This window comes from Salmo salar, chromosome 01 (assembly GCF_965601325.2).
Source record: "Salmo salar chromosome 01, fSalSal1, whole genome shotgun sequence".
Taxonomy (NCBI): domain Eukaryota; kingdom Metazoa; phylum Chordata; class Actinopteri; order Salmoniformes; family Salmonidae; genus Salmo; species Salmo salar.
This window is the reverse complement of record NC_138291.1, coordinates 135,235,542-135,251,877: the sequence shown is the minus strand read 5'-3', so window position 1 is coordinate 135,251,877 and position 16,336 is coordinate 135,235,542. Positions and strand designations below refer to the sequence as shown.

At 41.3% G+C, this 16,336-nt stretch overlaps 1 protein-coding gene across 3 annotated transcripts in view; it reads left to right on the top strand.

Annotated features, from left to right (window-relative positions):
- The window catches only part of LOC106561374 (zinc finger protein 462-like), a 97,872-nt gene that overhangs the window by 20,377 nt on the left and 61,159 nt on the right, over positions 1-16,336 (top strand). For all 3 annotated transcript variants that reach the window (XM_014125276.3, XM_014125267.3, XM_014125257.3), the window contains exon 2: positions 13,790-14,040. In XM_014125276.3, the coding sequence (XP_013980751.2) occupies positions 13,821-14,040 (220 nt within the window). In that variant the 5' untranslated portion in view covers positions 13,790-13,820. The remainder of the gene's footprint in view (positions 1-13,789; positions 14,041-16,336) is intronic.

Genomic DNA, 16,336 nt, shown 5'->3' with positions numbered 1-16,336 from the left:
AGGTAACAGGCCTTCCTTTGAACTTTGTGTGGAGACCTGTATAGCTACTACCCGCACCTCTCTGATTCAGAGGGGTTGGGTTAAATGCAGAAGACACATTTCAGTTTAATGCGTTCAGTTGTACAACTGACTAGGTATCTCCCTTTTCCCTTTACTAGACCTGGATCAAATACTAACAAATATTTGAGCTGCGCTTGATTTAACTTGTCCGCTATAATGGAACCAATGGAATAGTGTAATGCAAGCTTCACTCACCCTGCATGCCCAAGATGCATTAGCTGCCATTTTTGGCCAGGCCTTCCCTTGGGAAAGAGGTCTTCAGACCTCAATGGGACTTCTGTTAAAGCACACCTCAAGTATTTCGAAGCATTTCACATGTACTGTATTTGACCCAGGTGTGAAAGCTTAGCCATCTATACTGTCTTATTTTACCACACTGTGGCCTTGGGTTGGAGGTTAAGGCTGGAGCAGCAGCGCCAACAGGAGCAGCCCTAGGTCTGGTAGTCTGGTCTGTTCAACATAAATAATACATGGGAATGTGATTCTAATTATATCAATAATATAAGTGGTCAACTATGAAACATGTAATCCCAAGCCACAACACATTGGAGATGATTCACTGACAGACTGGTGACTTCAGGGCCTTTATATATATATATATATATATATATATATATATATATATATATATATATATATATATATATATACACACACAAGTATGTGGACACCTCTTACATTTAGTGGATTCAGCTATTTCAGCCACACCCGTTGCTGACAGGTGTATAGAATCGAGCACACAGCCATGCAATCACCATAGACAAACATTGACAGTAGAATGGGCTCACTGAAGAGCTCAGTGACTTTCAACGTGGCACTGTCATAGGATGCCACCTTTCCAACAAGTGAGTTTTCCAAATTTCTGCCCTGCTAGAGCTGCCCATGTCAACTGTTAAGTGCTGCTGTTGTGAAGTGGAAACTGCCTAGGAGCAACAACGGCTCAACCGCAGTGTTAGGCCACAAGAGCTCCCAGAACGGGAACGCCGAGTGCTGAAGAGCGTGTTGTGCGTAAAAGTCTTCTGTCCTTGGTTGCAACACTCACTACTGAGTTCCAAACTGCCTCTGGAAGCAACATCAGCACAAAGCTGTTCGTCGGGAGCTTCATGAAAGGGGTTTCCATGGTTGAGCAGCCGCACACAAACCTAAGATCACCATGCGCAATGACAAGCATCGGCTTCTGTGGTGTAAAGCTTACCGCCATTGGACTCTGGAGCAGTGGAAAAGCGTTCTCTGGAGTGATGAATTACGCTTCACCATCTGGCAGTCTGATGGATGAATCTGGGTTTGGCGGAAGCCAAGAGAACACTACCTGCCCCAATGCATAGTGCAACTGTAAAGTTTGGTGGAGGAGGAATAATGGTCTGGGACTGTTTTTCATGGTTTGAGTTAGGCCCCTTAGTTCCAGTGAGGGGAAATCTTAACGCTACAGCATACATGAAATTCTGGATGATTCTGTGCTTCCAACTTTATGGCAACAGTTTGGAGAAGGGCCTTTCTTGTTTCTGCATGACAATGGTTTGTCGAGATCGGTGTGGAAGAACTTGGCTGGCCTGCACAGAGCCCTGACTTCAACTCCACCGAACACCTTTGGGATGAATTAGAACGCCGACTGCGAGCCAGGCCTAATCACCCAACATCAGTGCCCGACCTCACTAATGCTCTTGTGGCTGAATGGAAGCAAGTCCCCGCAGCAAGTCCCCGCAGCAATGTTCCAACATCTAGTGGAAAGCCTTCCCAGAAGAGTGGAGGCTATTATAGCAGCAAAGTGGGGACCACCTCCATAGTAATGCCCATGTTTGAAGAGCAGGTGTCCACATACTTTTGGTCATGTATTGTATTTAGGCCTACATTCTTACATATTTACCTACTAACATATTATCCTACTGTACTTTCTGTATTTATGTTTCTATTAGTGTTTCCCAACTCCAGTCCTCGAGAATCAGGTGTTGTCACGACTTCCACCGAAGGTGGCTCCTCTCCCTGTTCGGGCGGCGCTCGCCGGTCGTTCGCCGCCGGTCTACTAGCTGCCACCGATCCCTTTTTCTTTTTCGTTTGGTTTTGTCTGTCTTGTGTTTCACCTGTGTCTAGTTTAGGTTAATTAGTGGGGTATTTAATCTCGCCCTACCAGCTTGGTTTCGTGTGGGATTGTATGTGTACCTGTTGTTGGTTTGGGGGTGTGTTTTATTTTGTTCTGTTAGACAGCTGTATTTTCTGGACTGTGTTCTGGATTATTTAGTGGACTGCTGTTGTGGTCCTGTGCCTGTTCTATGGATGGACTCTTTAATAAACACCTTCTCTATATTCTTACTCTCCTGCGCCTGACTTCACACCCACCTCTCCTAGGGAGCGTTTGACAGGTGTGCTTGTCCGGGTCTACAACAAAAATATTTGCTGTTGGGGGTATTGGAGGACTGGAGTTGGGAAACACTGGTCTATATTATGTGTGGAAAGGTTTAGTACAGTTTGACCATTTCAACACAACCTAACAACCATTTGATTTCAGTTTTTAATACAGCAGAGTTGAGGTCAGTTCCCATAAGACTTTTAAAGCAAGTTGTGTCATCATGTCAAAGCTTCCATTTCTTGCAGCTGGAGATGAAACTATACACTGAAAAAGGACACGCTCCCACTGGCGATGACATTACCAGTACAACGACAGAACACATAACTTACACTTATTATGGTAAAGAACATATAGGCTACACTGTCAAAACATGCTCTTACAGTTATTATGGTAAAGAACATACAGGTAACAGCCAAAATAAAGGAAAATCTTGAGTAATTGAGGGATACAAATCTATGTTATGGTGTGGGGTACATTTTCCTGTCATGGTTTTGTTCCACTCAAACCCTTAGAGTGCAAGGTAAAGGCCAAAAAATACACAGCCATTCAGAGTGATCACCTTCAACCTATGAATCATTTGTATCATGATGGGAGTGGTCTCTTCCAGGATGACAATGCCCCCCATCCACAGGGCACGAGTGGTCCCTGAATGTTTTGATGAGCATGAAAACCATGTAAACCATTTGTCATGGCTGTCTCAGTCACCAGATCTTATGGGAGATTCTGGAGCAGCAGCTTGTGTTGGCCCAACACCCTTATTTAGACACTTTATGTGGGTGTTTCCTTTATTTTGTGAGTTGCCTGTATCAACCCACTTGGCACAAACTGCTTGAATCAATGTTGTTTCAACCTAATTTGTCAACAAATTGTGACGTTGATTCTACTTGGAAAATACACATAGAGGGTGGGTAAAATTTCAACCACAGGTTTATGTCGTCATTCCCCAAAGTATCATTTTTATGTAGGACTCAACCAAAAATGAAATGAAAGCTCAGTTCTGGTGACTTTTTAAAAGGACATTTTACTCCAAATGAATGAAAATAACATTATGCTGACACCATTTAAAATATAATTTCCACATCCAGAAATGAGCCCACTAAGCCCACATATGTTGGATTCACTTCTCCATCTCAACCAAAAATAAAAGTTAAAGAATAGGACTAAATCAAATCAAACTTGATTTAAACGTGAATCCAACATATGAATTATTAACTTGAAGATTACATTTGAAATCAACCAATTCCAAAATCATAGGCATTAATATGGAGTTGGTCCCTCCTTTACTGCTATAACTGCCTCCACTCTTCTGTGAATGCTTTCCACTAGATGTCAGGCACTGATGTTGGGCGATTAGGCCTGGCTCTCAGTCTGAGTTCCAATTAGTGATGCACCGATATGACATTTTTGGCCGATAACTGATATTGAACATTTTTGCGGCCTTTTAAGCATTCTAGTTCAGTGAAATAGTTAACACACACATATGGACAAAGCGGTCTAAGGCACTGCATCTCAGTGCAAGAGGTGTCACTACAGTCCCTGGTTCGAATCCAGGCTGTATCACATCCGGCCATGATTTGGAGTCCCATAGGGCTGCGCACAGCGTCGTCTGGGCCGTCATTGTAAATAAGAATTTGTTCTTAACTGACTTGCCTAGTTAAATAAAGGTTACACACACACACACACACACACACACACTGCACTGACCAAAATGTTATTTCGTTGGCATTTACGCATGTCCCCATTACCAGTAAAACATAATCAAAACCTATTTATTTCACTTACTTGCGGTGCTGTTTCTTTGTTCAGTCGTTTCATTCTCAACCAGGATTTCTATGGAACGCCGTTTGGGTCTTTGCTTGTCAAAAAAGATACACGTCAAATAACACTATTTGACATGTCAAATAACACTAATTTGCATCGTTGTCAATGACATACTTTTATTTTGAAGGCAAACTGCAAATTCACTGTTGTGCCTAATCCTGATCGTGGCTAGCTTCACAACACATAACCCGGTCCAGTCGAGCCTCAAGCCAGAGGAAGCTAGCTGGCTGCTTATAAGGTGGGCAACAGGGTTAAGTAGCTGGCTAGCTATTTATTTTCATGAACTGAAGTTCAATTTCAGTAGGCGAACAACAAGTGGCAACCTAGCTAATACTTACTCACAAGGATTCCTAAATCATTTCTAAGAATAATGAAAATGACTGCAGTTTCTACTGGTCGTTGTTTTCAGGCTGGTTGTATTGGTGCTAACTAGGTACCAAGCTAAAGCTAGCTACCCCAGAAGTTGCGATCGAACAAATTATGCTTTATTACCAACACGGTATTGTAAACACATCGTTCGTGGCCGGTGTTTGTTTGTTTGCAGACTTTTTTGTACAGCTTTGACAGTGCTACTGTATCTTTTTTGACACGCAAATTCCATAGTATGTATGTCGTGAAGCTAATAGCAGTAACGTTATTACTGTGTAACTCCCGTAGGGAAACGTTTGAAAAATAGCGCACTTGGTAGTGTGTGCCGGTGCTCGACCAGTCGGCGAAAGCCAACATCACCCACGACAGAGACTGGTTGATTTTCAAGGGCAATGAATTCCATTACCTTGGATTTAATTTCACGTTTGAATTGTCTCACTGAAATGTTCTTACTCTTTCAAGTGACTGCTCAACTTGTTGACTACTCAATCCACACAGCAGACATTGTGGGCTAGGTTAGGAATGCTGTGTTGCCCGTGTAGTGCAACATTTTACGTGGCGTCATTACATCCTGTACCCAGGTTATATAGGTATGCACGGTAGCTTTGACATCAGTGTTAAACTAGACATCGGGCCAATACCGATGTTGGTATTTTTAGCTGATATTGGCCGATTCCAATATGTTCACCGATATATTGTGCATCCCTAGTTAAATTTTTTTTTAATACATTTTAGTCATTTAGCAGACGCTCTTATCCAGAGCGACTTACAGTAGTGAATGCATACATTTCATTTCATACATTTTTTTTTTTTCTGTGCTGGCCTCCCGTGGGAATCGAACCCACAACCCTGGCGTTGCAAACACCATGCTCTACCAACTTTCAGGGCTCTGTGCAGGACAGTCAAGTTCTTCCAATCTGATCTCGACAAACCATTTCTGTATGGACCTTGCTTTGTGCAGGGGGACATTGTCATGCTGAAACAGGAAAGGGCCTTCCCCAAACTGTTGCCACAAAGTTGGATACACAGAATCGTCTAGAATGTCATTGAATTCTGTAGCGTTCACTGGAACTAAGGGGCCTAGCTCGTACCATGAATACAGTCCCAGACCATTATTCCTCCTCCATCAAACTTTACAGTTGCACTATGCATTGGGGCAGGTAGTGTTCTCCTGGCTTCCGCCAAAGATTGGTCCGTCAGACTGCCAGATAGTGAAGCGTGATTCATCCCTCCAGAGAACGCGTTTCTACTGCTCCAGAGTCCAATGGCGGCGAGCTTTACACCACTCCAGCCGACGCTTGGCATTGCACATGGTGATCTTAGACTTGTGTGCGGCTGCTCGGCCATGGAAATCCATTTCATGAAGCTCCTGACGAACAGTTACTTTGCTGACATTGCTTCCAGAGGCAGTTTGGAATTCGGTAGTGAGTGTTACACGCACTACACGCTTCAGCACTCGGCGGTCCCATTCTGTGAGCTTGTGTGGCATATGACTTCGCGGCTGAGCCATTGTTGCTCCGAGACATTTCCACTTAAAATAACAGCACTTACAGTTGACCGGAGCAGCTCTAGCAGGGCAGAAATTTGATGAACTCACTTGTTGGAAAGGTGGCATCTTATGATGGTGCCACGTTGAAAGTCACTGAGCTCTTCAGTAAGGCAATTCTACTGCTAATGTTTGTCTATGGAGATTGCATGGTGGTGTGCTCGATTCTATACACCTGTCAGCAACGGGTGTGGCTCAAATAGCCGAATCCACTAATTTGAAGTGGTGTCCACATAGTTTTGTGTATATAGTGTATCTTCTGCTTGGATAGTTCCATCTGTGCCACTGACTCTGTGCCACTGGCTTTAATTCCAGTTTGTCTACAAATTAATAATTAATATGATGGATTCACGTCTTCATCTCAACCAAAAATCTAAGTTAAAGAATAGGGCTAATTCAAATCAAACTTTAAATACAGTTTGATTTGATTTAGTGTTATTGTTTGGTTGCTTTATTACTTTTGTAATACAGTAAATCTTGCAAACTAGTGGAGCGGGTCGAGAGTTTCAAGTTCCTTGGTGTCCACATCACCAATGAACTATCATGGTCCAAACATACCAAGACAGTTCCCACTCATGAGACTGAAAAAATTTGGCATGGGTCCCCATATCCTCAAAAGCCAAATTCTCAAAAATGACGTTGGAGGCGGCTTATGGTAGAGAAAGGTAACATTCAATTATCAGGCAACAGCTCTGGTGGACATTCCGGCAGTCAGCATGCCAATTGCACGTTCCCTCAAAACTTGAGACATCTGTGGCATTGTGTTGTGTGACAAAACTGCACATTTTAGAGTGGCCTTTTATTGTCCTCAGCACAAGTTACACCTGTGTAATGATCATGCTGTTTAATCAGCTTCTAGATATGTCACACCTGTCAGGTGGATGGATTATCTAATAGGGATGTAATCACATTTGTGCACAGAATTTGTGAGAAATCAGCTTTTTGTGCGTATGGGACATTTATTTTATTGCAGCTCATGAAACATGGGATCAACACTTTACATGTTGCGTTTATATACAGTACCAGTCAAACGTTTGGACACACCTACTCATTCAAGTATTTTTCTTTATTTTTACTAATTTCTACATTGTAGAATAATAGTGAAGACATCAAAACAATGAAATAACACATATGGAATCATGTAGTAACCAAATAAGTGTCTTAAAGTAATGATGGACTGTTTTTGCTTATTTGAGCTGTTCTTGCCATAATATAGACTTGGTCTTTTACCAAATAGGGCTATCTTCTGTATACCCCCCTACCTTGTCACAACACAACTGATTGGCTCAAATGCATTAAGAAGGAAAGAAATTCCACAAATTACCTTTAAACAAGGCACACCTGTTAATTGAAATGCATTCCAGGTGACTACCTAATGAACCTGGTTGAGAGAATGCCAAGGGTGTGCAAATCTGTCATCAAGGCAAAGGGTGGCTACTTTGAAGAATCTGAAATATAAAATATATTTTGATTTGTTTAACACTTTTTTGGTTACTACATGATTCCAAATGTGTTGTTTTATAGTTTTGATGTCTTCACTATTATTCTACAATAAAGAAAAACCCTTGATTGTGTAGGTGTGCCCCAACTTTTGACTGGTGCTGTATTTGTTCAGTATACTTGCATTTCGACCAAACATGCATGCAGGTAAACAGTACACTTCACCCCACCACCAGGCAGTTCCTCTCTTGAAGTCAAAGCCGCATTGTATTGTGGGTGTATGAGTTTTTGATAAATGTAATTAAAATTGCGAAAATAGAAGTGTATAATCATTTTTTCAGCAACTTTTGTGTAAAGGCCGTTTAGTAGATGGAATATCATCAATCTATGTTGTTCGTTTTGTGGGAATATATTGTGTAACCTGTCCTTTAAAATTAGTAACATCCATGGCCACATTTTGAGGTTATTGTAACTATAAATGTATTCTTATGTAATCATAGAAATCGTGCATTTTCAAGATTGCATGCAAAAGTCACAGGTCTGTGGAGATCTTCACAATTGCTATAATAATCTGTGCATAATCTCTAACAGCATTTACCACTTGCACGATGTGTTTTTAATGTAATCTCAACTGCAATCCAGGTCATTTGGTTGTGCTATTAGTTGAAGCACAGTGATAACACATTAAGTTGTTATATAAATACAAAATATCTGACATTGTATTCCCGTTTCAATTCCCATGTGTTGTGCTTTTAAATGGTGAAGTGTAGTGATAACACATTTAGATGGCAACTGATTTAAAAAAAAAAGAAATCTGAAAAAAATTAACAATTGGAATTTTGTTCTGCTTTTAGATGGTTGAAAGCATAGTGATAACACATTGTGAATTCAACATACTTCTGGCTGTATTTTTGAGTGGGTGATTAAAGGTTGAAATCTCATTGATCAACCTCTCAACCAAATATTACCTAAATGTCCATGTTGAAATGATGTTGTGTGCCCAGTGGGAATACACTCTTACAGTTATTATGGTCAAGAACATAGGCTATTCATTTTGGTGATGTTTTGTCAACTTTGAATACCTCTAAAAGAGTTTAGTTGCTAGGTGCACTAGAATAGGCTAGTAATATTCCATGGAGATATGAAGTTGTGACTCAACAGTGGTCCTTGGTGCTGACCCTCAGGGCTGTGGTGGCCTGTTGCTTAGTGTTAATGGTACTTAGTAGAGATACAGGGTCACACAGTATCTGAATGCTGGGTTTTAGCTGAAAGAATGCTGTGAGTCTATTTTGAAGTGAAGAACACGATACAGTCATTGTAGATGTAGGAGTTGAAGTGATCAGGTATTCAAAGCATGCAAACCAGTAAGCAAACACCTCCTCTGATTATTGTTATACAAAATTAACTAGCTATAAAGTCAATCATGAGAAACATTAGCTATTATTTTGACATTGTTCTATACAGGTGTATTTTCAGCAATAGACATATATACCAGTAGATTTGAGTGACAATCTTGGCTAATTGTAAGAGCGTGGTGGAAATAATTCCACTTCATTCCATTGATGATGAGGCACTGGCTTTTAGTTGGTAGTCTAGTTTTGTTTGCTTCATATTCTTTCTAAAAGCCATGATTAAGGCCGAAACGTCAAGCTTTTAATTGCTGCTTAAATAAAATATTGTTTTTATTGGTGAGCGAGCGCTGCGCCTTTTACTTTTCAAAAGCATAGACAAAGTGACCCGAGAGCTGTTGGGAGCTTCCATCTTTATCTCCCACTCCTTTATCTTCTGTTTGTGCATGAGGCCAACAGAACAGGCTCACTGCTTGGTGACGCAACCTCCCCTCTGCTGTTGGGACAATAGAAGCTTTCTACTCCATGACTTCTACTGGCACAATACTAGAGGTAGGCTATAGTCCCTGTGGGTTACAGTCAAAATCTGGTTTCATGTTAGTCATTTCTAGCCTAAACCTTTTCAAATATGGAATAACAGGCTAATTTATTGATTTCTCTCTGATGGTGTGTTGGGCGTCATCTCTCACGGACAAGAATAGATTTCTGGCCGATTGTAGGCTGTTATTATTACTTGTTTATAAAATGTTGATGTTCTCAATCAATCAAGCATGAATAATTGAGGATCTCTACACGTTCACAATATGTGTCCAATACTCCCAATCCATGTTATCAGATGACTCTGTGTCCCCACTGTGGTCACATAATATAATCTGTGGCCTCCCTCTCCTGTATACTACATGAGATGGTGGACTGGAGCGACCAGCCCGACTAACGGTTAAGGACAAAACCTCTGTACTCTTAATCAGCTTATTGCTGGCTTATTCAAAGGCCCTCTTTCAGACAGAGCAGCTGCTGCCGCCGGGCCGGGCCCAGTTTGAGGAGAGGGTGTGACTGCTGGCAGGCCTCGCCGATGCAGAGAGACCGGTTGGTGATTAACAAATGTCAGTAGACTTTGGAATCTGGGGAGCCGAGTCAGATGGCATTGTCCTCTGTGCTCAGAGGAAGGTCTCCCAGGTGGCCGGGTCATGCTGGCATGCTTTTCCTCTCTTTCTCCCCCCTTTCCTCACCCCTCCTCTCTGGCACTTCAAACCCAAGGCTGCAGATTTTTTTCTTTGCTCTGAAAAGGAAGTCCAGGCATGCTTTGCATTGTTAAACCCCTTGAGGAGCTCAGATGACAATTCCTAAAATGCTATTTTTTTCTCTTCCTGATTGTTAAAGAAATGGTGTGGTGTCACTCCAAACATCTGACCCTCTCGATTATTTGGGTACAGTCATTTTATAAATCCCAAAGTATAAAAGATAATGTCCCCAATAAATGAAAGGGCTAAGTCGGGATGGCTGGCAAGTGCGAGGTGGTTTTGCTGAGCTTTGCGTGCTGTACCGAGGCAGGCAGGCTGAAGGACTTGGGTACAGTACATTGGGCAGATGGATTTCTGTCAGCAGCTCTCCAGTCACTGTCTGGGCTGTCTCAGGCCCCATCACAAATTACCCCCTTTTCCTGATTGTAGTGCACTACTTTTGACCAGGACCCATAGAGGATAAGGTGCCATTTGGGACACAGCCTAACTGTGAGGAGGATCTGATCCATGGGTCCATGTTGTGCAGTGAGAGCACTGGCTAAACACCTAAGCACACATAGCTGGCTGGCTCCTAAAATGGCTGCCCTTGAAGCTCAAAGGATCTTCCGCACAGCTCATTGCCTGACTGTCAAAGCCCTGATAGAGTAGATGAAAGCATTACAAATACCATCCATTAACTTGGTGTGGCTGTCATGGAGTCACTAAACTGACACCAAGAGAAATAGTAGTAGTAGTAATTTTAGGTTGAGGCTGTTTTCTCCTTTCTTTCTTTTTTTTTTTTTTACCTCAAAGGATTCTTCTTGATATCCATGTCAAGGAACCTGGCTTTAGAATGCAACTTTGTTCTGTGTTCTGACAAGAGAGCTGCCAACAGATCAGGGATGGGCCTTTCATGGCGCAGTAACCTGACCCTGGACAACAATGGGGAGTAGGCTGTCTTCTCAGGGACACACTGGCAGGCAGCAAGGGTTGTTCCAGTGGAGGTAGACTGGTTACTGAACGTCAACTGTTGTGGTTTAAGTCCAGAGATCTGCAGCCAAAAAATAAATGCCTATGATGGGGTAATACCAAAACAAATGGACATATGACTCATTTTCTTCCCTTTCTACCAGAGCTCTGTTGGTTTGGCATAGTTGTGGAGGGCTCATTTATGTGTCTTTTCTTTTAGCTCTGCAACAGGTTGTTAACCATGTTTAATCATTTTTTTAACCTTTGTATGGTGAACATGTACAGGACCAGGCAAAGGGAGAGATTGTGCTGAACTCAAATTTCCATTTAGAGGACACCATTTTGTCCAGAGGTCTGTTGGTTAGCCATAGGTGAGGAAGGCTGATGTCATGTGGCTTTGGAGCTCTGCAACAGGTTGTTATTTAGCAAATGATACCTTCTGTATAGTGAAACTGCTAGGCTACATTTAGAGGACACCATTTTGCCACAGGTGCAGGAGCTTGAAATAGTCAGGAAATACTAGGCCTTATTTTTATTTTTTCACCTTTATTTAACCAGGTAGGCTAGTTGAGAACAAGTTCTCATTTACAACTGCGACCTGGCCAAGATAAAGCAAAGCAGTGCGACACATACAACAACACAGAGTTACACAAGGAAGAAACAAGTGTACAGTCAATAATACAGTAGAAAAAAAAGAAAGTCTATATACAGTGTGTGCAAATGGCATGAGGAGGTAAGGCAATAAATAGGCCATAGTAGCGAAGTAATTACAGTTTAGCAAATGAACACTGGAGTGATAAATGAGCAGATGATAATGGGCAAGTAGAAATACTGGTGTGCAAAAGAGCAGAAAAGTAAATAAAAACAATATGGGGATGAGGTAGGTAGATTGGGTGGGCTATTTACAGATGGGCTATGTACACCTGCAGCGATCGGTTAGCTGCTCGTGGTGAAAGAGGAAATGCTTCTCCTAGGAAGGGAATGCTGGTGGATGGCTATGTAAGATAGGAACACGAGTCAAATAACAGCGTTTCTACAATGCAACAGTTTGTAAGCTCTCTACTTTCTATTTTTTCTGAAAAGGAACTGATTTAAAGGCCATTGCCATAAGGGCCGGTCAAATTTTATAGACATCTTACCAATAAATGACCCCCAGAATGTTATGTTGTGATTTTTCATCGGGCTAAGCTGTGCTAGTAGTGTGAAGCATTAATCCTCTTTGAATACATGGAAATATTCATGTCCTTGGCCTAGACAAATGCACAGCACAGATGACCTCTGGGCAAATGGATGGAAAATGTATTAAATATTGCCTCTGCTTCTGCTATCTGCAGAATTAGGCCTAGTGTTTTAGTTAAGCTTAAAGAAAGTGTTAAATCCAATAAAATAATATTTAAAAAAATAAAAGAGAGTGCACATTGTGTCATGACCAGTTTAAATGCTGATGAGTTACATTTCAAGGTAATGCCGTGTGTCTCTCTGTGTCATCGCACAAAGGGTGGACAAGAGGAGAAAACCATTTGATGAAAAAAACTGTCATAACTGCCACATAAACAGCCATTTTATGCCCCAGTCACTTTTCACTCTGTCAGTTTTAATCATGCTTTGAAATATGTTTTTTCCTTTTTAAATGACACTGAATATAAACTGAGATGGGTAATTAAGATTGGCCGTCTTTTTTTTTTTGATGCTCTAAAAACTGGCCTGTTTTATTTTACAAATGTATTTGTTTAACATACTGTACGTACTGCATTTGTTGAAATATATTTTAGAATGGAAAGGTTACCATTTGGATTGTTTGTGGTTGCCACACAAGTTCTGGATTTATGTTTGTTTCACAACAACACTACATCTGTGGCATTGGTCTACATGAAAAACGATCCATTTGAACCAGAAATATGAATGAGGTGGCTATATATCTGGTGGCTATGAGTAAGTACTGGAAGTCAGTTTGACTATCAAGCAATGCCATTGGTTAGTTAGAATGCCAAGGTCAGAGGTGACAGGTCATACCAGCTCGGAAGTGATGTTGACATTATCATCAGTTGTGTGTTTCATCAAGGAACAGAATAGCACTGTAGTCACAAACCTTCCTCTCTCTCTCAGGGGATTCATTCAATCTTATTTGAGAGGGAGCTAGGGCGTGATGCAATCTGAGGGAATTGTTTGTATGTTTGATGTAGATACTGGGATGCAGTCTGATGGTTCTGCATCCTGCATCCTAAATTGCACCCTAGTCCCTATAAAGTGCACTTATTTTGACCAGAGCACTATGGGCTCTTTTCAAAAGTAGTGCACTATATAGGGAATACGGTGCCTTTTGGGATGCAGTCTGACGGTGCTGCACTCCAGCTGTGGCTTATCCCAAGGTAATAAAAATGGAACAAATCAACTCAGTAATCCCTCCTCAGCTCGCCATTGTTCTTGGAACCATGGAACAAAAAAAACTGATCTTCTTCTTAGTATGCAATGCAGTAATGTCAGAGCTGAAGAATCCAGCCTTTTCTCAATCTCTCTGTTACATTTCTATCACAGGTTTTTAGCCTACACCGGTGCTAGGCCTAAAGACTCAGACTTTTGTGTTTCCACCCCTGAGGCCTAAATGTGACATGTTATTGTGTGAGACTGAGACTGAGGCCTCACCCATTCTCTTTTGTCTTTTTCTTACCAGGTTTCCCTGATTTTCCAGGGAGTCCTCAGCGATGGAGGTGCTACAGTGCGATGGCTGTGACTTCCGTGCTGAGTCGTACGACGACCTCAAGACCCACATCCAGGATGTACACACGGCCTTCCTGCAGCCCACTGATGTTGGAGACGGAGAGGGGGACGGGAGTCCCTGCCAGTCCAGGTCAGACTCTCTGAACTCCCCCAACCAGACAGAGGGGGAGGAAGAGCAGAATAAATCTCCACAAACTGAAACGGGTAAGGGAACTGCATCAACGGTGATGTTTATGGACAGATTATTATGATTAAGGTTATGATTATTATTTTAAAGATAATGTTTGTTATTATTATTAATGATATTGATATAATATGTATAGGCATATGTCTTGTTCTTTGCATACAGTGCCTTCAGAAAGTATTCTTCCCCCTTGACTTATTCCACATTTTTTTGTGTTACAGCCTGATTTCAAAATTGATTAATTAGATTTATTTTCTCACCCATCTACACACAACACCCCATAATGACAAAGTGAAAACATGTTTTTTGACATTTTAGCAAATGTATTGAAAATGAAATACAGAAATATCTCATTTTACATACAGTACCAGTCCAACGTTTGGACACACTTACTCATTCCAGGTTTTTCATTATTTTTACTATTTTTGATTTTCTACATACAACTATGAAATAACATATATGGAATCATGTAGTAACCAAAAAAGTGTTATACAAATTCTTCAAAGTAGCCACCCTTTGCCTTGATGACAGCTTTGCACACTCTTGGCATTCTCTAAACCAGCTTCATGAGGTAGTCACCTGGAATGCATTTCAATTAACAGGTGTGCCTTGTTTAAAGTTAATTTGTGGAATTCTTTCCATCTTAACCTCTTACATCTAGACGTTCCGCTAGCGGAACACCTGCTCCAATATCCAATGATAGGCGTGGCGCGAATTACAAATTCCTCAAAAATACAAAAACTTCCATTTTTCAAACATATGACTATTTTACAGCATTTTAAAGACAAGACTCTCCTTTATCTAACCACACTGTCCGATTTCAAAAAGGCTTTACAGCGAAAGCAAAACATTAGATTATGTCAGCAGAGTACCCAGCCAGAAATAATCAGACACCCATTTTTCAAGCTAGCATATAATGTCACAAAAAACAAAACCACAGCTAAATGCAGCACAAACCTTTGATGATCTTCATCAGATGACACACCTAGGACATTATGTTATACAATACATGCATGTTTTGTTCAATCAAGTTCATATTTATATCAAAAAACTGCTTTTTACATTAGCATGTGACGTTCAGAACTAGCATACCCCCCGCAAACCTCCGGTGAATTTACTAAATTACTCACGATAAACGTTCACAAAAAACATAAATTATTTTAAGAATTATAGATACAGAACTCCTTTGTGCAATCGAGGTGTCCGATTTTAAAATAGCTTTTCGGTGAAAGCACATTTTGCAATATTCTGAGTAGATAGCCCAGCCATCACGGCTAGCTATTTAGACACCCACCAAGTTTAGCCCTGACCAAACTCCGATTTACTATTAGAAAAGTTTGATTACCTTTGGTGTTCTTCGTCAGAATGCACTCCCAGGACTGCTACTTCAATGACAAATGTTGGTTTGGTCCCAAATAATCCATTGTTATATCCAAATAGCGGCGTTTTGTTCGTGCGTTCAAGACACTATCTGAAGTGTAAATAAGGGTCACGCGCACGACGCATTTCGTGACAAAAAAAATCGAAATATTCCATTACCGTACTTCGAAGCATGTCAACCGCTGTTTAAAATCACATTTTTATGCCATTTTTCTCGTAAAAAAGCGATAATATTCCGACCGGGAAAGCGTGTTTACGTACAAAAGAGAGAGAAAATAAAAGCATGGGATCCCCTCGTGCACGAGCCTGAGTCTCATAGTACTGTGACTGGCCACTATCCAAATGCGCTAATGTTTTTCAGCCAGGGGCTGCCTCGATATCATTCAGCTTTTTGCCACCTTCTGAGAGCCCATGGGAGCCGTAGGAAGTGTCACGTAACAGCAGAGATCCCCTGTATTGGATAGAGATGATCAAGGAGGGCAAGAAATGGTCAGACAGGCCACTTCCTGTACAGAATCTTCATCAGGTTTTGGCCTGCCAAATGAGTTCTGTTATACTCACAGACACCATTCAAACAGTTTCAGAAACTTTGGAGTGTTTTCTATCCAAAGCTAATAATTATATGCATACTCTAGTTTATGGGCAGGAGTAATAATCAGATTAAATTGGGTATGTTTTTTATCCGGACGTGAAAATACTGCCCCCTAGCCATAACAGGTTAATGCGTTTGAGCCAATCAGTTGTGTTGTGACAAGGTAGGGGTGGTATACAGAAGATAGCTCTATTTGGGAAAAGACCAAGTCCATATTATGGCAAGAACAGCTCAAATAAGCAAAGTGAAACGACAGTCCATCATTACTTTAAGACATGAAGGTCAGTCAACCATCAAGAGCTATGATGACACTGGCTCTCGTGAGGACCACCACAGGAAAGGAA